Source organism: Sitophilus oryzae, unplaced genomic scaffold, assembly GCF_002938485.1.
Source record: "Sitophilus oryzae breed Bouriz unplaced genomic scaffold, Soryzae_2.0 scaffold_381_pilon_pilon, whole genome shotgun sequence".
NCBI lineage: Eukaryota > Metazoa > Arthropoda > Insecta > Coleoptera > Curculionidae > Sitophilus > Sitophilus oryzae.
The window spans coordinates 171,393-195,465 of NW_022146953.1; the positions used below are offsets into that span (position 1 = coordinate 171,393).

General features: G+C 35.6%; 2 protein-coding genes across 2 annotated transcripts; both read left to right on the top strand.

Annotated features, from left to right (window-relative positions):
- The first annotated feature begins 631 nt into the window (after positions 1-631).
- LOC115885452 lies at positions 632-3,948 on the top strand. The gene is made up of 6 exons (XM_030904372.1): positions 632-771; positions 842-1,338; positions 1,390-2,153; positions 2,213-2,479; positions 2,555-3,181; positions 3,815-3,948. The coding sequence occupies exons 1-5, from the start codon at positions 746-748 to the stop codon at positions 3,017-3,019; spliced, it is 2,019 nt and encodes a 672-aa protein (XP_030760232.1). The 5' UTR covers positions 632-745; the 3' UTR covers positions 3,020-3,181; positions 3,815-3,948.
- Positions 3,815-23,449, top strand: LOC115885449 (titin-like). The gene is made up of 14 exons (XM_030904369.1): positions 3,815-4,128; positions 4,191-4,397; positions 4,728-4,872; positions 5,363-7,300; positions 7,359-7,410; positions 7,600-18,944; positions 19,046-19,138; positions 19,194-20,288; positions 21,316-21,438; positions 21,499-21,803; positions 21,857-22,019; positions 22,621-22,770; positions 22,836-22,981; positions 23,122-23,449. Exons 1-14 carry the CDS (start codon positions 3,835-3,837, stop codon positions 23,374-23,376), a joined length of 16,311 nt encoding a protein of 5,436 aa, XP_030760229.1. The 5' UTR covers positions 3,815-3,834; the 3' UTR covers positions 23,377-23,449.
- Positions 23,450-24,073: the final 624 nt, after the last annotated feature.

Genomic DNA, 24,073 nt, shown 5'->3' on the forward strand with positions numbered 1-24,073 from the left:
TATAAACGACATAAATACTATTCCTTCAAATATGAAAAGCACCAAGAGCTACGAGATGGGGACGAAATACGGCGGCAGGCGTTTTGTTTTGATATGATGGAAAGAGCAAACACGACGGATAGGGAATTTTTAAAAAACATATGTTTCACTGACGAATGCACGTTTACCTTAAGTAATGAACCCAATGTTCAAAATTATCGATATTGGAACAAAGAAAACCAACACAGGTTTGTCGAAACAAGGACGCAATATCCACAGAAAGTAAATGTTTGGGCAGGGATATTCGGACACAATATTATCGGGCCATTATTTCTTACGTGAAATTTAAATGCAGAATATTATTTGGAACTACTCGAAAATCATATTTTACCTGCTTTACATGATGCCGCTAGTGAAAATCAGGAAGTTTGGTACCAAATGGATGGCTGCCCCCAAAATTGCATGAAATACAGAGCGAAAGCTTCTGATTTCTGCCGTGTTGAGCGCTGCTGTCGAAATTTTTAAAATCAACTGAAATACACCAAGATAAAAGACTTGAAAAATCAAAGTGTTTTTACTTTGATTACTGACACTTTGAGAATCAAGGTAGATTTAGAATATAAAATTCACATTGTCGATTGTTGTTGACAATCTTTGACAGTTTGTCACTTTTTACACGAATTTTACACGTTCTGTTCTGAATATTTATACAGTTTTTCTACCAAAACATAATGAATGAAATTCTCCACCTTAATGCCAAAGTTCGATGCACTTTCATGTTCTAAAATATCTGTAAGTACCATCCCAAGATAATTACACACCTGCCTGTCTGCATTGACTATATGAACCCTTAAATTTACAGATTACTACTATTTCTGATTACAACGAAGTGTACCACAAAACTAATCAATCCTAATCAAAACTCTGTCAGTCTCCTCAATCAGGTTTCTGATTTCGACGACATATTCGAACAAGAAAACTCAGAAAACGAACATTCAGAAGAAAAGGCTTCCTATCAAACAAGCAACTTAAACCATCAGTTCATTCCTTATGAAAATCCTTCGAATTTTGCTGGTGATAGCGTTTTTTCGTGCGACCAACTGAGTGACAGTTCCTTGTGTCCCAAGCATGACATCAAGCAGAGAGAACCAAGCCCTGATAGTCAGGACTCAAAAATATACAGGGTCCTGACAGAGGAGGAGCTACAAGCGGACGAAAATCAGGATGATCAGGATAAGCCCCAAAAAATACCGTTGTTTGGTAAACTAGTTAGTAGTAAAGACAGTGAAGTACCGGAAACAGTTTTAATTAAGGAAACCCAGTCGAATGTCAAGGAAAAATCGGAGCAAAATTCTAAAAGTACTATGCCTAAAATATTTCTTTTTTTTCACTAATATTTTTGGTTTATAGGTTTGGATAGTTATAGAAATACGAACAACGACTGCCCGAACTGTAAAAATTTCTTCCCCATACCCCTTCTAGAAAGTATTTTAATAGGTAGATTACTAGAATCTAGTCGCAAAGAAAATAAACATTACCCTCTTAAGTACATTGTTAAATCTGTCGTTCCCAATTTTACAAACGTACAAGAATTAGAAAACCCCAGTGTAGCGTCCAGTTTTAAAAAATACTTGCAGAAACGCGAACAACAATTAAAGCGTCTAAAACATCACAAGAAAAAGAAGAAACAACAAAAAAAGAAAAAGAAACCCAAACATCCTAAACAGAGAATTCACAGAAGCATCAACCAACAGGAGAAGGAAGCTCACATTAATAATATGGTGGAGTACCTCAACAAAAACCAGTCTTTTCACGACAACTACAACGTTATTCCTTTGGTTTTCGGAGTGCTTAGACCCTCCCAAGACCGCATGCTTATAACGGGCATCAAAGATAATGCTAACGAAGAAGACAAATTAATGTTGAGAACAATTTTGAATTTACAGTTAGATAAAAAGCCTGAAAATAATAGTGGGAATAACATTGCTGACGTTTCACCTCCTGCCAATGCGAGTTTAGGCCTTCAATTGCCAGCGGTCAATAATGAAACAAGTACTGCCAAACCTGCTGGCCCAGAAAACGGAACTGCTTTAAATTCCAACGTAAGTACGCCAGAAATGAAGAAAAACCTGATTGAAGTGATGAAAAGGCAACAAGACTATCCTGGAAATGTGGTATGACGATTAAGTAACATATTGTTTGATGTTTAAAACTAAACTATTATGATTTTAAGGCTTCTAGTATGCAGGTGGTTAAAATAGAGGAAACTACGATGATGGCTTCTGTTCCTCAAGCACCACCAGTTCCAGTTGGTGCTCCTGGAGGTCCTGAGGTGAATTTGGATGAATTTCCTGGCATATTGATCTATCCGAAAAGCTATAATATACGGAAAAGAAATGTTAATTTTGATTTAGTAGAAGATGATAACGTAGCTGACTTAAATGAAGCCAATGATTTACTGAAAACTATTGCTGAGTCTGAGAATATGAAAGTAAATGAGGTGAGACTTGCATTCATTGATTTCTTCTTTAGTTTTAGTCTATTTTAATAATGTCTAATTCTTTTTAAATTCTAGCTAGTAAAAAAAGATTGCAAAGACAGCAAATGTACAGACGAAACCAACAAAATCTTAGATGTGTTAGAGAACCTTCAACAGGAATCTATAAAATCTGAAGAGGGTGGATTCGTGGAATACTCGCCAACAAAGAAGAACGAAATAGACAGTTTGGGACATTCCACTCAAGCCGAGAAAATTCAGAAACCCGCAGAAACCAAAAGCAAACTGAACAAAATCGAGAAAGACCTGAAACTGGTTAACGAAATCCAAAACATCGTGAACGGGGTGAATCGCTTTAAGCATAGGGAGAAAAAAAGAGCGGCTAGAAGTACGAAAAAGAAGAAAAAACATGTTTATGACAAAGTGGAGGATGATGAGAAGTTGAAAACCGAAGTAAATGGTTTGATACAGATCAGGAAGATTCTGAGGAAGAATAAAAACGATAGAGCTTTTGGTAGAAATCGTTTTTTAGCGAAACGTTAGCAAAATTTCCAGTTATTGAGAGTGAGAAACGGGTGAAAAACGTTGGTAAACGTGAGAGTGTAAATAAGGAAGCTTCTAGTGAATACGATAGGATAATATCTTGGTTAAAAAGTCAAGAAAAAAAGAATGGGGTTGGAGAGAACCACATCGAAAAGAGACAAGGTTATTTTTAATGAAATTGTATGATATACAGGGTGGTCCGAATTTTATTCCGGAAACTTCGGCAGCATATTCTGCAAATAAAATTAAGTAAAAAAGTTCGTATAAATGTATGTCCGAAACTAAGAAGTGCTTAGTTTCGGAGATACAGGGTGTAGGAGTTTCATTTTTATTTCGATTATTTCCAAATAATTTCTGAAGTAACGTCCATGTTTAGATGAAAATTGGTGTCTGAGAGTTTTTTAATACAGGTAGTTTAATACAGGTACGGTCGAAAAGTTATTACTCTTAAAAACAGTTAAAACACATGCAGGTGGCGCCCCCTACAAATAGGAGTCATATTGACATCAAAATCAAATTTCTCATGTCAAAAAACTCCCAGACACCAATTTCCATCCAAATATTGACGTTACTTCAGAAATTATTTGAAAAAAATCGAAATAAAAATAAAACTTCTGCACCGTGTATCTCCCAAACTAAGCATTTTAGGACATACATTTATACGAACTTTTTTACTTATTTTTATCTCCGGAATATGCTGCCGAAGTTTCCGGAATACAGTTCGGACCACCCTGTATATCTTGATCAGCAAGGCCAGTGTTAATTTTGCTTAAATTTGTGTCTTCTTTTACATAGACGAACCTGTTACTAACTCCATGGAATATATGGATGAAGAACTGGTATCGGAAATGATAGCAAACGCCACCACGTTTTTTGTCAGCGAAAATCCAGACCAAATGAAGAAAACAGCCGTGGCGGAGCTTTCAGAATTCGAGAAGCAAAAAATGTTTAGTCTGGCAGACAAACTGTTAGTTAGCGAGGATTCGTCTTTGGAATCGACCGAAATAACCGAAGTACTGGGCTCTATGGACGAAGAAACTACCGAAGTAAACGTGGATAACGAGATAGCGAAAGCAAACGAAGCCAGCATGAACAGAAATGCAAATTGGGTAAGGACACCGCAATTGAAATTAACAAAACTCATTTCTATATCGCTTTTTTTAATTTTCAGATTGACAGTGGCAACAGTAGTGAAGAATTGCTGGATAACCTTGAGACGATTGCTGAAAATCCTGAAAACTCTTTGGAAATGGAAGATGATACAGACGACAGCAACGTCAAAGACCTGTTTGAGATAGCCGATGCCCTGTTGGGTACCACACCAAAACCGTCTCGTTCCAGAGGGCGTTCTGGTACTCGCAGATCGAAGTCCAGAAAGGTAATTGATGAAAATATCTATAGATCATGCCAAATAAACTTTGAGTCACGTCATTAAGCTTAACCGTAAAAGCAGAGCATAGGTACATTAAAATGCATAAAAGATAAATTTTAAAATAAAGGTATTGAAATTTAGGAAACGCTACATTTGACGTTTTCAGTATTTTACCAAACCGTTCCGTATCAAACCGATGTTTTTCAGGAACCGCTCTGGTAATCAAAAATTAAAACTCTAATTGTTGACTCATAATTTGCAAAGATATGATTTACACTTTCTAAAAATCAGATTAGAATGTATCTATCACATTCTTATAATGATTTTGCATTTTAGAATGGCAAAAATCACCACAGAAGCCATACAACACCGTCTCCGTGTAATGGAGACCTAATCAACACGACGAGAATCAAAAGAGCTTCTGCCAAGTCCACACACCATTGGGAGCAGTTTGATTGGGATTTTGGACGAGTTAAAAAAGGTGAAAGCACTAAGCAGAGTTAACCTCGACTTTTTGCAAACTCACTTACTTTGTTCAAAGCATTTTACATGCAGAAAATAGATAAAATAAGGAATCTAAATTAAGATTAGCTTATCAAGTTCTCCAGTGACAATGGTATTTTTTAAAAGCCTTTTTAACAAATTAATATAATTTTTATGTAACATAAAATCTGACAGCTCTCTATTTCAAACCTCCTCAACTTATCAAAATATTTTTAGATTCCTTATTTTGAAAACCGTATATGCTGTCAGATTTTTTTACTTAAAGTGTTTTTATAACTAAGTGAAAATATTTCGGGTAAGTATTGATGAATTAAATTTGAAACAAAGTAGAGTAAAGCTTTAACTTTTAAAAGATACCATTGCCTTTTTTCTATTTTATAAAATTCATTACAAAGATCATTGAATATCAGTGTTACTCTATTTTGTTAAATTCTTATTATATATTTATTTTAATTTGTATTTTTCAGATATACCTCAAACCACCGAAGCTACAGAGATAACTATATGTGATCTCTGTGAAAATGGTAAATTAGAAGAAAATACTAAAGGAAACGAACAAATATCAAGTGATTCTTCTGAATCTACGTTAACAAGCTCTTCAAGAGAATCTGAAATGACCACACAATCTAATTTAACTGAAGAAACACAAGAAAGTGACGAAACTACTAGTGAAACATCTACAATTAAAAATTTAACACAGGAAACTACTGAGATTCATAGTGATACATCTTCTGACATCTCAACGAATCAAGAGACTGAAGAAACCACTTCTGTAGCTTCAACTGCATCGGAAGAAACCAGTAGAAATATTACGTCTACATTATCTGCCTCTTCTGAAGAAAACCATACTGATAGAACTACCATAAGTGAATCTTCAGAAGATAACAGAGCTACTGAGAAAGATATATCAAGTAAATCTTCAGGAAATCACACGAAAGACAATAATCCAGAGAGTACGTCTTCTCGAAAATCCGAAGATGGTAATTCTACATTACCTACAATTTCTGAAGAAACTACCATAACTGGATCTACAGAAGATAACACCACTGTTCATGATACTAAAGAGTCTTCTAAGACTACAATCGAAACAGAAAAAGATGATAATACAGAATCTACCACTTCTCAAGAGGATTCCAATAAAAATAACACCGAAGAAAAAGACTCCACAGAAGAAGAAAACTCACCATCCACTTCTGAATCAGAATTAGTATCTGGAAAATCAAGTGATGAAGAAAATTCACTGGAAAGTAGTGCTGAATCAGAAGCAACACAAGCATTACCTACAATTTCTGAAGAAACTAAAACTGAAGAAACTACCATACGCGGATCTACAGAAGATAACACCACTGTTCATGATACTAAAGAGTCTTCTAAGACTACAATCGAAACAGAAAAAGATGATAATACAGAATCTACCGCTTCTCAAGAGGATTCCAATGAAAATAACACCGAAGAAAGATACTCTACAGAAGAAAAAAACTCATTATCCACCTCTGAATCAGAGACTGTATCTGAAGAATCAAGTAGTGAAGAAAACTCACTGGAAAGTACTGTTGAATCAGAAACAACACAAGCATCTATTGTATCTTATTTGAATAATTCTGAACCTGCTACAAACCTCTCTGTAGTAATGGATAGTTCAGATAAACTACAAATCACAGAAACAAGTACTCAGCAAACAGGTGAAGAAGAGGAATACGATGAAGGTACGGAGGAAGAAGAATCGTCAACTACAGAGGATTATGTTGAAATTGAAACTTTTCAATTTTCACGAATAACAAACGATGAAACCAGTATCGTCTCCACTACTGTAGAAGTAATACCAGACTTGGAGGAAGTCAACGATATTCCTCCTTTCGAGCCAGGAAACACGATAGATTTGGATTCCTTTTTAACAAACATGCCAGAGTTACCAAAAGTTGATAATGAAGTTAGTAGTTCGTCTATTAAACCAACTGAAGGCAATACAAGCACATCGGAGAATAATACTACCAAAAATACAAGTCTTTCTTCAACAGAATTGCCAAAAAGCGGCACCAGTACTACGGAATCTTCTATAAACCCAACCAATACAACCGAACATGTTAGTGTTACATCGGGATTGTCAAAAGACACTGAAGATGTTACAAAATCAACCACAAAGATACCATCTTCCACTACTCCATCAGTGAATGCTTCAACTGAAACCCCAGAGTATTTCGATGCAGGAAGTGGTAATGAAGAAGCTGAAGAATGCGATTACTACGATGTGAACGAGGACGCAACAGCGCAAACCACGAATCCAAGTCCAGGTGAGATTCAACACTTTACTAGAGTTTTCGAGGAGTACGTAAGCTATGATGAAGACGAAAACGTGGTAGCAGTATTAAATAAAAGCCATCTAATACACCTACCAATCAAAAAAACTTAGAGGTAAGAGAATGTTCACATTTATTATAATTAATCTTACTATTTCTATTGTAGAACAAAATGTTACTGAAGAAATGAAGTCAGTAAACACTAGTCAGTCGGAAGTGTACACAACCAAATCGACTACAAGCTCAAATAATAGTACTAATACTACACAAATATAGTGTTATATAGTAATTGATTTTTAAAATATACAATTTTATTTATGATTGTTTTGTTTTTTAATTCCTTTCATAATTTTATACGGTTACACTTCGTAATATTCTATACATTATCATTGTTCAATTTTTGGTAGGTTAGTTGAAACAAAAGAATCTGCTACAGAAAAGAAAATGACAACACCGTCTCATCACGATGCAGCAAGAACTACTGAGCAAAGAACTTCAACAGCATCTTCTGAATCTAAAGAATCTGAAATGCATACGAACAAGTCAACTAGTGTTAGTAGTACAACATCTACAACACTTTCTTCAACACAAACAGAAAATTTAACTGAAACCACAACACATAATGGTAAAACCGTTCTATCAATATTTGATCTAATTCCTGATATAGAAGAATTAAACGATGAGCCTCTTCCTGAACCTGGTAACACTAATATTAATTTCTTGGATGAAATTACAAAAGAAAGCCAGTTTACTACACCCAAAAAAAACAGCAAAGGTATTATTGAAACTGGAAAAACACTCACAGCATCAACTGAAAGTATAGCTACTAGTAAAACTAGTTCAAGTGCAACTGAATTTGAAGAACAAGCTGAACTGGAAACACCAGAATCTGATGAGGAATTTATAAAGAAATTTGAGAAGGTTACTTTGAGTGAAGAAGCTGTGGCAGAAATTGTTGAAGCTAATCTTCCTCCAGTTGAAGAAACTTTTTCTTTAGAAACAGATTTGATGACAGAAGTATCTGAACAAAAAAATATCAACCAATCGACAGAAAGTGCAGAAGCAGCAAGCCCAGAAATATTAGAACATGAGACAGAGTTGTCAAGTCTTTTCAGTGAAGAACAGGAAAGTACTAGAGCAATACATGAGCATACGAAAAGTTCAACAGAAAATACGCATGGGAAAACATCACAAGGATTTACTGAAGAAGATCGAGCATCAAAAATTGAATATCTTACAACTTTAGGGCATAAAATAGAAGAAACTTCACAAGAATCAATAATTTCGCATATATATACCCCTAAAACAAAAGCGAGTGAAGAACTAGCACACAGTACGCCAGTAACGGAAGGTGTGTTTAAAGAACATGGTACAGAATCTAAAGAAATAGTGTCATCAGAATATGAATTAGAAAGAAGAACAAAAGAGGAAGAAATTTTACATACATTAATACCAAACTTTTATAGCGTTAAGCAAAAATTTACTGCACCATCAGGAAAAGAAATTTCCCATACAGTTATGGGAGAAAATACAGAAGAAATTTTAAAAGAAAAGACTCAAACTATTGAAAAAGAAATGACCGAATTTGAAGAAACGTCTACCATAACAACACATTTTACAGAAGCTGAAAAGTTCAATACCCCAAAATACAATGTAAAAGATGTATTTGAAGAGTCATGGCAAAAATCAATTACTCATAGAAAAGCCACAGAACAGAGTACTGAAAATTATATAGCATCTAAGGAAGAAGGGCATTCAATCGAATCTGAAGAAACCTTCGGTAAAACAACAGAATCAGAAATTTCTCACACAGAAGTTGAGGGAGAGGCTAAAGCTTCATCAACGGAACATATTTCTGAGCATTCAGTTCGTACAGAACCTGAAGAATTAGAACATACACTTCACAGAACAGGATTATCAACTGAACATATGTTTGAGCATTTGATTCATACAGTGCCTGAAGAAATAGAACATACAGTATCTAAGAAAGAAGAGCATTCAGTCGAAACAGAGACTGAAGAAATCTTAAGTGTAGCTTCTAAATCAGAAATTCCTCAGACAGTACCTGAAGAAAGAGAACATACAGTATCTAAGGAAGAAGAGCATTCAGTCGAAACAAAGACTGAAGAAACCTTAAGTGAAGCTTCTGAGACAGAAATTCCTCAGACAGTACCGGAAAAAATAGAACATACGGTATCTAAGGAAGAAGAGCATTCAGTCGAAACAGAGACTGAAGAAACCTTAAGTGTAACTTCTGAGTCAGAAACTCCTCAGACAGTACCTGAAGAAATGGAACATACAGTATCTAAGGAAGAAGAGCATTCAGTCGAAACAGAGACTGAAGAAATCTTAAGTGTAGCTTCTAAATCAGAAATTCCTCAGACAGTACCTGAAGCAAGAGAACATACAGTATCTAAGGAAGAAGAGCATTTAGTCGAAACAGAGACTGAAGAAACCTTAAGTGAAGCTTCTGAGACAGAAATTCCTCAGACAGTACCGGAAAAAATGGAACATACAGTATCTAAGGAAGAAGAGCATTCAGTCGAAACAGAGACTGAAGAAATCTTAAATGTAGCTTCTAAATCAGAAATTCCTCAGACAGTACCTGAAGAAAGAGAACATACAGTATCTAAGGAAGAAGAGCATTCAGTCGAAACAGAGACTGAAGAAACCTTAAGTGTAGCTTCTGAGTCAGAAATTCCTCAGACAGTACCGGAAGAAATAGAACATACAGTATCTAAGGAAGAAGAACATTCAGTCGAAACAGAGACTGAAGAAACCTTAAGTGTAGCTTCTGAGTTAGAAATTCCTCAGACAGTACCGGAAGAAATAGAACATACAGTATCTAAGGAAGAAGAGCATTCAGTCGAAACAGAGTCTGAAGAAACTTTAAGTGAAGCTTCTGAGACAGAAATTCCCCAGACAGTACCGGAAGAAATAGAGCATACAGTATCTAAGGAAGAAGAGCATTCAGTCGAAACAGAGTCTGAAGAAACTTTAAGTGAAGCTTCTGAGACAAAAATTCCTCAGACAGTACCGGAAGAAATAGAACATACAGTATCTAAGGAAGAAGAACATTCAGTCGAAACAGAGACTGAAGAAACCTTAAGTGTAGCTTCTGAGTCAGAAATTCCTCAGACAGTACCGGAAGAAATAGAACATACAGTATCTAAGGAAGAAGAGCATTCAGTCGAAACAGAGACTGAAGAAACCATAAGTGTAGCTTCTGAGTCAGAAATTCCACAGACAGTACCGGAAGTAATAGAACATACAGTATCTAAGGAAGAAGAGCATTCAGTCGAAACAGAGACTGAAGAAACCTTAAGTGTAACTTCTGAGTCAGAAACTCCTCAGACAGTGCCTGAAGAAATGGAACATACAGTATCTAAGGAAGAAGAGCATTCAGTCGAAACAGAGACTGAAGAAACCTTAAGTGTAGCTTCTGAGTCAGAAACTCCTCAGACAGTGCCTGAAGAAATGGAACATACAGTATCTAAGGAAGAAGAGCATTCAGTCGAAACAGAGACTGAAGAAACCTTAAGTGTAGCTTCTCAGTCAGAAATTCCTCAGACAGTACCTGAAGAAATGGAACATACAGTATCTAAGGAAGAAGAGCATTCAGCCGAAACAGAAACTGAAGAAACCTTAAGTGTAGCTTCTGAGTCAGAAACTCCTCAGACAGTGCCTGAAGAAATGGAACATACAGTATCTAAGGAAGAAGAGCATTCAGTCGAAACAGAGACTAAAGAAATCTTAAGTGTAGCTTATGAGTCAGAAATTCCTCAGACAGTACCTGAAGAAATGGAACAAAGAGTATCTAAGGAAGAAGAGCATTCAGCCGAAACAGAAACTGAAGAAACCTTAAGTGTAGCTTCTGAGTCAGAAACTCCTCAGACAGAGCCTGAAGAAATGGACCATACAGTATCAAAGGAAGAAGAGCATTCAGTCGAAACAGAGACTGAAGAAACCTTAAGTGTAGCTTCTGAGTCAGAAACTCCTCAGACAGTGGCTGGAGAAATGGAACATACAGTATCTAAGGAAGTAGAGCATTCAGTCAAAACAGAGACTGAAGAAACCTTAAGTGTAGCTTCTGAGTCAGAAATTCCTCAGACAGTACCTGAAGAAATGGAACATACAGTATCAAAGGAAGAAGAGCATTCAGTCGAAACAGAGACTGAAGAAACCTTAAGTGTAGCTTCTGAGTCAGAAACTCCTCAGACAGTGCCTGAAGAAATGGAACATACAGTATCTAAGGAAGAAGAGCATTCAGTCGAAACAGAGACTGAAGAAACCTTAAGTGTAGCTTCTCAGTCAGAAATTCCTCAGACAGTACCTGAAGAAATGGAACATACAGTATCTAAGGAAGAAGAGCATTCAGCCGAAACAGAAACTGAAGAAACCTTAAGTGTAGCTTCTGAGTCAGAAACTCCTCAGACAGTGCCTGAAGAAATGGAACATACAGTATCTAAGGAAGAAGAGCATTCAGTCGAAACAGAGACTGAAGAAATCTTAAGTGTAGCTTATGAGTCAGAAATTCCTCAGACAGTACCTGAAGAAATGGAACATAGAGTATCTAAGGAAGAAGAGCATTCAGCCGAAACAGAAACTGAAGAAACCTTAAGTGTAGCTTCTGAGTCAGAAACTCCTCAGACAGTGCCTGAAGAAATGGACCATACAGTATCAAAGGAAGAAGAGCATTCAGTCGAAACAGAGACTGAAGAAACCTTAAGTGTAGCTTCTGAGTCAGAAACTCCTCAGACAGTGGCTGAAGAAATGGAACATACAGTATCTAAGGAAGTAGAGCATTCAGCCGAAACAGAAACTGAAGAAACCTTAAGTGTAGCTTCTGAGCCAGAAACTCCTCAGACAGTGCCTGAAGAAATGGAACATACAGTATCTAAGGAAGAAGAGCATTCAGTCGAAACAGAGACTGAAGAAACCTTAAGTGTAGCTTCTGAGTCAGAAATTCCTCAGACAGTACCTGAAGAAATGGAACATACAGTATCTAAGGAAGAAGAGCATTCAGCCGAAACAGAAACTGAAGAAACCTTAACTGTAGCTTCTGAGTCAGAAACTCCTCAGACAGTGCCTGAAGAAATGGACCATACAGTATCAAAGGAAGAAGAGCATTCAGTCGAAACAGAGACTGAAGAAACCTTAAGTGTAGCTTCTGAGTCAGAAACTCCTCAGACAGTGCCTGAAGAAATGGAACATACAGTATCTAAGGAAGTAGAGCATTCAGTCAAAACAGAGACTGAAGAAACCTTAAGTGTAGCTTCTGAGTCAGAAATTCCTCAGACAGTACCTGAAGAAATGGAACATACAGTATCTAAGGAAGAAGAGCATTCAGCCGAAACAGAAACTGAAGAAACCTTAAGTGTAGCTTCTGAGTCAGAAACTCCTCAGACAGTGCCTGAAGAAATGGACCATACAGTATCAAAGGAAGAAGAGCATTCAGTCGAAACAGAGACTGAAGAAACCTTAAGTGTAGCTTCTGAGTCAGAAACTCCTCAGACACTGCCTGAAGAAATGGAACATACAGTCTCTAAGGAAGAAGAGCATTCAGTCGAAACAGAGACTGAAGAAACCTTAAGTGTAGCTTCTGAGTCAGAAATTCCTCAGACAGTACCTGAAGAAATGGAACATACAGTATCTAAGGAAGAAGAGCATTCAGCCGAAACAGAAACTGAAGAAACCTTAAGTGTAGCTTCTGAGTCAGAAACTCCTCAGACAGTGCCTGAAGAAATGGACCATACAGTATCAAAGGAAGAAGAGCATTCAGTCGAAACAGAGACTGAAGAAACCTTAAGTGTAGCTTATGAGTCAGAAATTCCTCAGACAGTACCTGAAGAAATGGAACATACAGTATCTAAGGAAGAAGAGCATTCAGCCGAAACAGAAACTGAAGAAACCTTAAGTGTAGCTTCTGAGTCAGAAACTCCTCAGACAGTGCCTGAAGAAATGGAACATACAGTATCTAAGGAAGAAGAGCATTCAGTCGAAACAGAGACTGAAGAAACCTTAAGTGTAGCTTATGAGTCAGAAATTCCTCAGACAGTACCTGAAGAAATGGAACATACAGTATCTAAGGAAGAAGAGCATTCAGCCGAAACAGAAACTGAAGAAACCTTAAGTGTAGCTTCTGAGTCAGAAACTCCTCAGACAGTGCCTGAAGAAATGAACCATACAGTATCAAAGGAAGAAGAGCATTCAGTCGAAACAGAGACTGAAGAAACCTTAAGTGTAGCTTCTGAGTCAGAAACTCCTCAGACAGTGGCTGAAGAAATGGGACATACAGTATCTAAGGAAGTAGAGCATTCAGTCAAAACAGAGACTGAAGAAACCTTAAGTGTAGCTTCTGAGTCAGAAATTCCTCAGACAGTACCTGAAGAAATGGAACATACAGTATCTAAGGAAGAAGAGCATTCAGCCGAAACAGAAACTAAAGAAACCTTAAGTGTAGTTTCTGAGTCAGAAATTCCTCAGACAGTACCTGAAGAAATGGAACATACAGTATCTAAGGAAGAAGAGCATTCAGCCGAAACAGAAACTGAAGAAACCTTAAGTGTAGCTTCTGAGTCAGAAACTCCTCAGACAGTGCCTGAAGAAATGGAACATACAGTATCTAAGGAAGAAGAGCATTCAGTCGAAACAGAGACTGAAGAAACCTTAAGTGTAGCTTATGAGTCAGAAATTCCTCAGACAGTACCTGAAGAAATAGAACATACAATATCTAGGGAAGAAGAGCATTCAGTCGAAACAGAGACTGAAGAAACCTTAAGTGTAGCTTCTGAGTCAGAAATTCCTCAGACAGTGCCTGAAGAAATGGAACATACAGTATCTAAGGAAGTAGAGCATTCAGTCGAAACAGAGACTGAAGAAACCTTAAGTGTAGCTTCTGAGTCAGAAATTCCTCAGACAGTACCTGAAGAAAAAGAACATACAGTATCTAAGGAAGAAGAGCATTCAGTCGAAACAGAGTCTGAAGAAATCTTAAGTTTAGCTTCTGAGTCAGAAATTCCTCAGACAGTACCTGAAGAAATGGAACATACAGTATCTAAGGAAGAAGAGCATTCAGTCGAAACAGAGTCTGAAGAAACCTTATTTCAAACTTCTGAGTCAGAAATTCCTCAGACAGAATTTGAAGAGAAGGCTGGAGGATTAGTAACATCAAAACCAGAAGCCAAAATTGAATTACTTCCACCAGTAAAATACTCAAAAACCACTGCAAAAACTAGAGTAACTTCAGAAAAAGATGAGAGTTTATTAGTCAATGCAGATAGATTCCTGGACTTTCAATCAACTCCATGTGAGTTTTGTGATTTTACTACATCAGAAGCTTCTGTCGCTCAAACTAAACACTCGTCTAAACAAATCTCCAATCATAGGTCGACTTTAACAAGTTATCTACAGACACCTAGTAAACCTCCTCATACAAAAGTGAGCCATCACACAACTACAGCAGAAGATTTAACTCCAAAAGCTGGGTTTGGTATAGAGCTGCCTGAAACAGAAACAACTCCATGTGAATACTGTAAGGATGACAAGCAGCTACCAGGAACTACTGAAGTTTCTGTCCCTAAAAACAAGCATTATACTAAAAATATACAGTCTGTTACTAAAAGTAAACCTATATCAGAATCAGTAGAACGCACAAAATTAGAAAAAGGAACTACAGGCACTTCTAAAAAAACAGGACAAAAAGAATATGCGAGCACTACAAAAGAGATTACTAAAGCAGAATATGAATTAGAAACTGAATCATATAAATCATCAACAGAAGAAACGGAAGAGGAAAGTAGTGAACACACTGAACAAATATTGCAATACAAATCAGTGCCAGCAATACACCAAACAGAAACTGAATTACAGGAATCATTACAGGAAACAACATCAGAGGAAGAAACTGAATTGGAATCAGAAACCACAGAGTCTGAAGATATTTCAGAAACCGAGATTACTGAAAGTACTGAAAATACAATTACAGAATCAACAGAATATAATACAGAAGCCGCAGAAGAATCAGTTACTACAGTAGAATCTGAAGAAGGAACATGGAGGCATGAAGAAGTAACTCAGGGAGAAGAATTAACAGAAAAGGTTGAGGAAACAGAGGAGGAAACTATAGAGGAACATAGTTATGCTTCTTCAGAGGAAGAATCCAAAGAAACCACTGAAGGTGAAAATACCAATATAGAAAATATTGAAACATCTACACAAGGACTGGAAGCTACTTTAGAAGCATCCACAAAATCGGAAAGTGCTGAAGAAGAAAGTACTCCTACACTTACAGAAGAATATTCTTCGTTACTTACAGAAGAAGAATCTGAAGAAACATCTGAGGAATCTTCTAAATTGGAAGCAGCAACAGAAACATCAGAAGAAGAGTTAGAATTGCAACTGGAGACTACAGAATTTAGTGGGCTATCGGTTCAAAGCTTAGAAGCTAATTTGAACACTGAGACTAAAGAGCAAATAGAATTTCAGTCAACGAAAGTTGAAGAAACTGAAGAAGCTTCAGAAGAGACAACCGAACCAAAAGAGGCTGCAGAGAGTGAACTAACAATAGCTCACGAACCTGAAGCAAGCTCAGAGATATCAGTTGAAGAAGAAACTAAGCCTCGCGAGTTACTAGCCGAAGAAATAGAATCAGTAACTGAAGTTGCAGAATCTGCAGAATCAAATACTCCTGAAGAACAATTCAGAAAATTTCCAACAGAAGGACATATTTCTCAAGAATTCGAACACAAGAAACCTGAGAAAACTTTAGAAGAAACTACAGAAACAATTCCTGAAATAGAAATTGAACTACTAACGTTAGAAGAAGGAATGGTTGAATCAGCTGAAACAGAATCTGAAGCAGAGAATTTGGAGACTACTGAATCAGAAGCTATGGATACAGAAGTTGAGTCAATAGAAACAAAATCTGAGGAAACTTTAGAAACAACTACAGAATCTGGAGCTCTTGAAACAGAAATTAAGGAGTCGTCAGAAGGCTTATCAACAGAAGAACATATTGTTGAGCATTCAATTGAAACAGAATCTGAAGAATCTTTAGGAGAGACTACGGAAATAGAAGAAAGTGTAGAGACAGAAATATCCGTAGAAAAAGAATCTGTTGAAACCGAACTAGAAAAGTTAACAACAGAGGAAAATATTTCTGAAGAAATAGAGCATACAGAATCTCAGTCTAAAGAAATTTTAGAGGAGACTACTGAATCGGAAGCTCATGAAACAGAGTCTAAAGAAACATCAGGGGAAACTAGTGAATCAGAAGCTCATGAAACACAGTCTAGAGAAATTTTAGAGGAGACTACTGAATCGGAAGCTCATGAAACAGAGTCTAAGGAAATTCTAAAGGAGAGTACTGAATCGGAAGCTTCTGAAACAGAGTCTAAAGAAACTTTAGGGGAAACTATTGAATCAGAAGCTCATGAAACACAGTCTAAAGGAAGTTTAGAAGAGACTACTGAATCGGAAGCTCATGAAACAGAGTCTAAGGAAATTCTAAAGGAGAGTACTGAATCGGAAGCTTCTGAAACAGAGTCTAAAGAAACTTTAGGGGAAACTATTCAATCAGAAGCTCATGAAACACAGTCTAAAGAAATTTTAGAGGAGACTACTGAATTGGAAGGTCCTGTAAAAGAGTCTAAAGAAACCTTTGGCGAAACTGTTGAATCAGAAGCTCATGAAACACAGTCTAAAGAAATTTTAGAGGTGACTACTGAATCGGAAGCTCATGAAACAGAGTCTAAGGAAATTCTAAAGGAGAGTACTGAATCGGAAGCTCCTGAAACAGAGTCTAAAGAAACTTTAGGGGAAATTATTGAATCAGAAGCTCATGAAACACAGTCTAAAGAAATTTTAGAGGAGACTACTGAATTGGAAGGTCCCGTAAAAGAGTCTAAAGAAACCTTTGGGGTAACTGTTGAATCAGAAGCTCATGAAACACAGTCTAAAGAAATTTTAGAGGTGACTACTGAATCGGAAGCTCATGAAACAGAGTCTAAAGAAACTTTAGAGGAAACTACTGAATCGGAAAAGCATGAAACAGAGTCTAAAGAGACTTTAGGGGAAACTACTGAATCAGAAGCTCATGAAACACAGTCTAAAGAAATTCTAGAGGAGTCTACTGAATCGGAAGCTCATGAAACAGAGTCTAAAGAAACTCTAGGGGAAACTGTTGAATCAGAAGCTCATGAAACACAGTCTAAAGAAATTTTAGAAGAGACTACTGAATCGGAAGCTCATGAAACAGAGTCTAAAGAAACTTTAAGGAAAACTACTGAATCAGAAACTCATGAAACACAGTCTAAAGGAATTTTAGAGGAGACTACTGAATCGGAAAAGCCTGAAACAGAGTCTAAAGAGACTTTAGGGGAAACTACTGAATCAGAAGCTCATGAAACACAGTCTAAAGAAATTCTAGAGGAGTCTACTGAATCGGAAGCTCATGAAACAGAGTCTAAAGAAAGTTTAGAAGAGACTACTGAATTGGAAGCTCATGAAACAGAGTCTAAAAAAATTTTAGAGGAAACTACTGAATCGGAAGCTCATGAAACAGAGTCTATAGAAACTCTAGGAAAAACTATTGAATCAGAAGCTCAAGAAACGCAGTCTAAAGAAACTTTAGAGGAAACTGCTGATTCAGAATCTAGTGAGACAGAAATTGAGGAAAATCTTGAGTATTTACCAACAAAAGAGGAGTCAGTAGAAACAGAATCTCAGGGATCTTTAGAGAAAACTACTGAACCAGAAATTAAAGAAGAATTAGAAGGTTTATCGACAAAAGAATATATCTCTGACTATTCAGTTGAAACAGAATATGAGGAAACTTTAGGAAACACTACACAAACAGCAGAGAGTGTAGAAACAGAAAAAAATATTTCTGAAAAATTAGAACATACAGAATCTGGGGAAGAAGAACAGTTAATTGAACCAGAATTTGAAAAAACCTTAGGTGAATCTCTTGAATCAGAAGCTCCTCAGACAGAATTTGAAGAAAAAACTGAAGCTTCATCAACGGAACACATTTTTGAGCATTCAGTTCATACAGAGCTTGAAGAATTAGAACATACAGCATCTAAAGAAGAAGAGCATTCAATTGAAACAGAATCTGAAGAAATCTTAGGCGAAACCACTGAATCCGAAGCTCCTGAGACAGGAGTTGAAGAAACACCTGAAAATGTATCAATAGAGGAAGATATTTCTGAGCAATCAATTGAAACTGAGCCTGAAGAACCTTTAAAGGAAACTACTGAAACAGCAGAGAGTGTAGAAAGAGAAAAAAATATTTCTGAAGAATTGAAACATACAACATCTAAGGAAGGAATGCATAGAGTTGAAACAGAATCTGAAGAAACTTCAGAAGAAACTTCTGAATCTGTAGGTGTAGAAATTGAAACTATTAGCACAACAGAAACTGAAGAACCAATAGAAGGTATATCTACAGAAGAAGTCGAATTGCAAATTTTAAGCAAAGAAAAATTAGGAAAACTCTTCGAAGGCCACACATTACTACCAGACGCTGAAGAAATGCCGACAGAACATTTAGAAACCATAAACGAAATACACCTCCATACAGACTACGTAAAAGGTATCAGTCATCAACTAAACGAAACATTTGATGAAGACATTGATACAACAAGCATAGCTGATACAGAAATCACCCAGGCAACAGATGAAGAAATTCTTAAATCGATCACAGAAGAAATATCAGCCAGTAGAACTTCGAAGTTGACAATTGAATCAGGTAAGGTTCTAAAATTACAGGTAACTAATTATATCTGTCATGATTATATTTTTTTGACAAGTTTGTATACCTACATTTTTACAAATGTATTTTTTATATAGAATCTAATGAACTAATGACAGAACCTGAAGAGACTCCTCATTCAAATGAAGAAAATATTGCTGAAGAAACAGAATCTGAAGAAAGCCATACAGGTACAAATAAATATTATGAAAATTACTTGTTATTAATATTATTTATATTTTTTAGAAATTGTACATGAAAAGACTGTTAGTGAAGAGTCTATAAATGAAGAAGAAGAAGAGAATATTGAAAAAGAATTAAAAACAGAAGTTTCTGAACATAAACACTTAAAACCTGAAACAAATAAACAAGTGGAAGAAGAAGAACATGCTTCTGAAGAAATTTCCGTTGCTCCGGAACATACAACAAATATCGAAAGACCTATTGAACATACAAACGAAGAAGAAATTATATCGACAAAAGTTGAAGAGCTTGGGGACTTTGGATCTGAAACTACACCGTGTGAATTTTGTGATAAAGAAACTAAGGAGCATGAAGAAAAAACAGCTGAAGCAAAACATGCGTCTGAAGAAGAACCTGAAGAACACAGAACAACCGAAAATGTATCAGAAGAAGAAAAATCTTCTGTTGTACATTCATCCACAGTCGAAGAGGAAACAGAGGGTTCTGAAGAAAAAGAAGAATCTACGTTAACAGCTGAAGAAATGTCTCAAGAAGTAGAAGAAGAAGAAGAAGAGGGGGTTCAGAAAATTAAAACTACTGAAAAGTTTCCTTACACACACGGGCCTCCGTTATCAAGTAGCATCGAAGAAGAAGAAAAATCTGCTAGTGAAGAAACAGCAAAACCTTTACTTATAATAATAAACAATTCGGGAAAAAAACTGGCAAAACTTAATGAAACTATGCTTGAAAGTGTCCTAAAGAAACCTGTTTCTGATTTCAAATTAGAATACCTGGATATCGGCGCAGATAACTTAAGTTCTTCAACTGAAAAGAACAAAGAATTCATTGATATAGCTCACGAGGCTTGCAAAAAAACTGATTACGAAGAGGGAAATAATTGTTTTTGCGATGTAAAGAGTTTCCTGGATGAAATATCGAAGAAGGTCAATCAGAAAGAGCCTGTAAAACCTTCAGGGAGTTATTGTAATAAATTCTTGAGGCTTACTCATGGACTAAATTTAGAAAACTCAACAGAACCCACTACCTTGAGACATCGAAGAAGTTTGTTTTATTTGGACAGCTTAAAGAAGAAAGAGGACCAAGTTGAACATAAGAATATGGAGGGGCTTTTTGGAGATTATTCCTTGAATTTGACTGGTAAGTTTTGTTGGCCTAATTTAAATTTTGATAAAAAAAAATGAAGAGTTCAGGGTAGAGTAAAGTCCATTATCTCATTTGTTTCGAGGTTTACAAAAAAATGTTAAATATAAAAGTTATAGGGAAGGTTAAGATACACACTTTAAAAGCATTATAGAGTATACAGGCTGTGTTTCAAAAAAGTTTGGCGGATATAACATATGTTTTTTTTTAAATGCAACACCCTATTTTTTATTTTATTTTTAGATCCGAGTAAAATTCTATAACTTTTTTGTATATAATGTTATTTCCCTAAAAGTAATAGTTTTCGTGCTATTTCAATTTGTTTAAACAAATGTTAGATTGCCAGTGACGCCATTATTTCTGAAGTTAGACTACTAAAATTCGGAAGGAGCGGTTTACAGAGACGAAGAAAAAGATATATGTAAAGATATTTTAGTTAGATGCTACAGGACGTATAAAATATATTTATGAATTTCAATTATTTAAAATTAAAAAATCTGAAATTTTTTTAAATGATACACCGAAGAATTGTGTAAAATCTATCAGAAAAAATGATAATATATAGGGTGTGTCATTTAAAAAATTTGATATTTTTTAATTTTAAAAATTAGAAATTCATAAATATAATTTTAAAACTAAAATACCTTTACATATATCTTTTACTTCATCTCTATAAAACTCTCTTACCAAATTTTAATAGTCCAATACTTCAGAAACAATGGCATCACTGACAATTTTTTGCCACACTGAAATCTAACATTAACAAATTAAAATATTCCAAAAACTATAAATTTTAGGTATATAACATTATATACAAAAAAGTTATAGAACTTTACGCAGAATCTAAAATTAAAATAAAAAACACGGTGTTGCATTTAAAAAAACACCCTGTACACTCTATAATAATTTTAAAATGTGTATCTTAGCCTTCCCTATAACTTTTTTTTTTGTAAACCTTGAAACAAAAGAGATAATGGATTTTATTCTATCGTTGACTCACCCTGTACTGTTATGTTATTTGTAGATGTGAGTATGTTCAGTTTGCCTGGCGACACTGTAAAAATTCCTTGTGAATCACACGCCCAAAGTCTCATACAGGGTGATAAAGAAGTAGTCTGGAAGTTTCATTCAACTTATAAAGAAGGAGGTAACAAGAACTCAGTTTTTTTAGTGAATTCTTATTGGTTGAGTATTTTGATGATTTCAGAAACCGAATTGCCTGAAAAAGGACCAATACTGACCTTGCACGAAGTCTCAGTCAAAGATTTTGGGAATTATACGTGTAGTATAGAAAACGAGACCGAAAAAGTGCACTGGCACGAATTGGAAGTTATTACTCTCCCTGTATACGACGTGAACATGCACGTGTTCTACAAAATGAACGATAGCTGCAGCCCGGGTGCGGCAGACGCAATCCAGATGCATTTACCCAAAATGATAGCGCCCATTCTGTGCAACACAGAAATCGAAATTTGTACAGTGGATATACAGAGACCCAGGTGTTTAAAAAGGGTAAATAAAATTCTTACAAAGTAATTATAGAATTTCTAGAGTTTTTTTCCTAGGCGGATGATAACTATTTTAACATATCAATGACAGCAAAAATGAATCCCCACTTTCTTCGGTCATTTAACACTGAAACTTGCGACATCAACTGCAAGTTAAAAATCTACGAAAGCTCTGTTGCCATGGTTTACAAAAATGCAGACATTTTAGAGAATGTACCAGGTAGGCAACGTTTAAAATGTTCTAGTATATGACATAAATCAGGATTGATTGACTTATTCAATTGTTTTCTGTCACTTCCTGTTTCACCGGAAATGACTACAACTTTTGTTTCTTAAATGACACCCTCGGTATTTTTTTACTTTATTCGATAGAAAATGACAGTCTGAATAGAATGACATATCATTGGAAATACCGAGTGTGTAAATTGTACCATATTATTCGTAAAAAATGCTTTTTCCAAATATGCTAATGAGCCATCCTTGTTTCATTTGAAAAAATTGAGATATGATTAAAAATACGACTAAATCTATTTCTCCCAGGCTTCTTGATTAAAAATTAGTGTTTTTAAAACACACCCATGGCACTCAAGTTTCATTTTCTATCGAATAAAGAAAAAAAATACCGAGGGTGCCATTTAAAAATCAAAAGTTGTAGTCATTATTTCCGGTGAAACAGGAAGTTATCGAAAACAATTGAATACGTCAATCAATCCTAATTTATGACAGATACTAACATACCAAATCTCGTTTTTTTATCTGAAAAAATAAAAAAGTTATAGAACTATCAAACAGCTTGAATTAATGTTGTTATTTTTATATAGTCCACTCGAAACTCGATCACTTACAAATAGTCGATCTTGAACCGAACAAAAATGCCAAATCTGACAGTCCAGTCAATACCAAACCACCAAGTATCGTTGTTTCATGCCAAGGAGGATATGGACTAGAAAACGAGCATCAGAGAGTATGCGGTAAGTAAAGAATACCGTATAGAAACATATATTTAAGTTTGATTTTTTTATTTTTATTTGTGTAGTTCTCTGTCCCCAACACACTTTCAGCGATGACAACGAGGCATTTTGCAGAACTTGCCCCGCAGGGCAATACCAACCAGCGGCTGGTTCCAAGTCTTGTCTGCAGTGTAGTTCCCCCGTTGATAATAAAATGTGCTTGAGAATGCTGGTGAGTCAAAAAAAAAAGAATTTTAATTAAATTATTTTGTTGTTTTACCATTCTGACGAGCCGCCTATGGTTTTTCGGTCTTATGTCAAAATTTTACTACCTATGACAATATTAAATGTCTCTTTTTTTCTATTTTATAGTACACGGACACCAAGCTGTTCAAAATATACGTGGGGGTAGCTTTCGGGCTCGTCATTTTAATGATTATAGTGATTATCGTTTGGTCGAGTGGAAAAAAGGATAATTCTCAGAAACCCAGGACTTATGAAGGGTCTCTGCGCCACAGAATAATGAACAGAAGGCGGCAGGCAGATTTGGAAAGTGGGGCACGTGAGCCTCTGTTGAAATCACCCCAAAAAGCCGCACCTCCCCAGCTACCCCCTGTAGACTTTTAGCGATCGGAAAAACAGGAGTTTATTTTTAAGATTGACACTGTATTTTTTATTAAAATAAATAGTTTTTGTAAGATTTACTTTATTTAAATTTTAGATATAAGTAGTTATAGCTGATTGCTGTCTTTGTCTTCATAGTTTTTAGTCATACAGTATATGCCTCTGGGTTAATCTTTTCAACAGGAAAAACGTTTTTTAAGATATAACAGCCACACAGATTTTATCATAAAACAAAAATCTACTGACGCTAAATGATAAAAATGAAAATATCTAGAAAAATGTTTGTCTGAGGTGTAGGCAACCTTAATAATATTTTGAAGGGCCATAAATTCTCCATTGAATATCGGAATAATATACTGGGTGTTCCATTTCAAATAAAATAGTAATTTGGTCTTAAAAGAGACCAATTTTCAATATTAATTTTGTCTCACCATATATAATTTTTTGAGTCAAATTTTAATTTCATTTAATATACAATGGTTATTTTAACTAAATATCAGGCTATACAGGGTAAATTACAATTTAGATATAGCTTTTATTGAAATTTAAAATGTATTCTTCATTTTTAGAAAATGTTACATATCAAAAACCTTACAGTTTATTCATATATGCTTCTCTAAAGAAACTCACCTTTATTTTTTTCCTAGAATCCGAAAATCAATTAATATATAGGGTATTCCATTACAAAAAACACAACTTT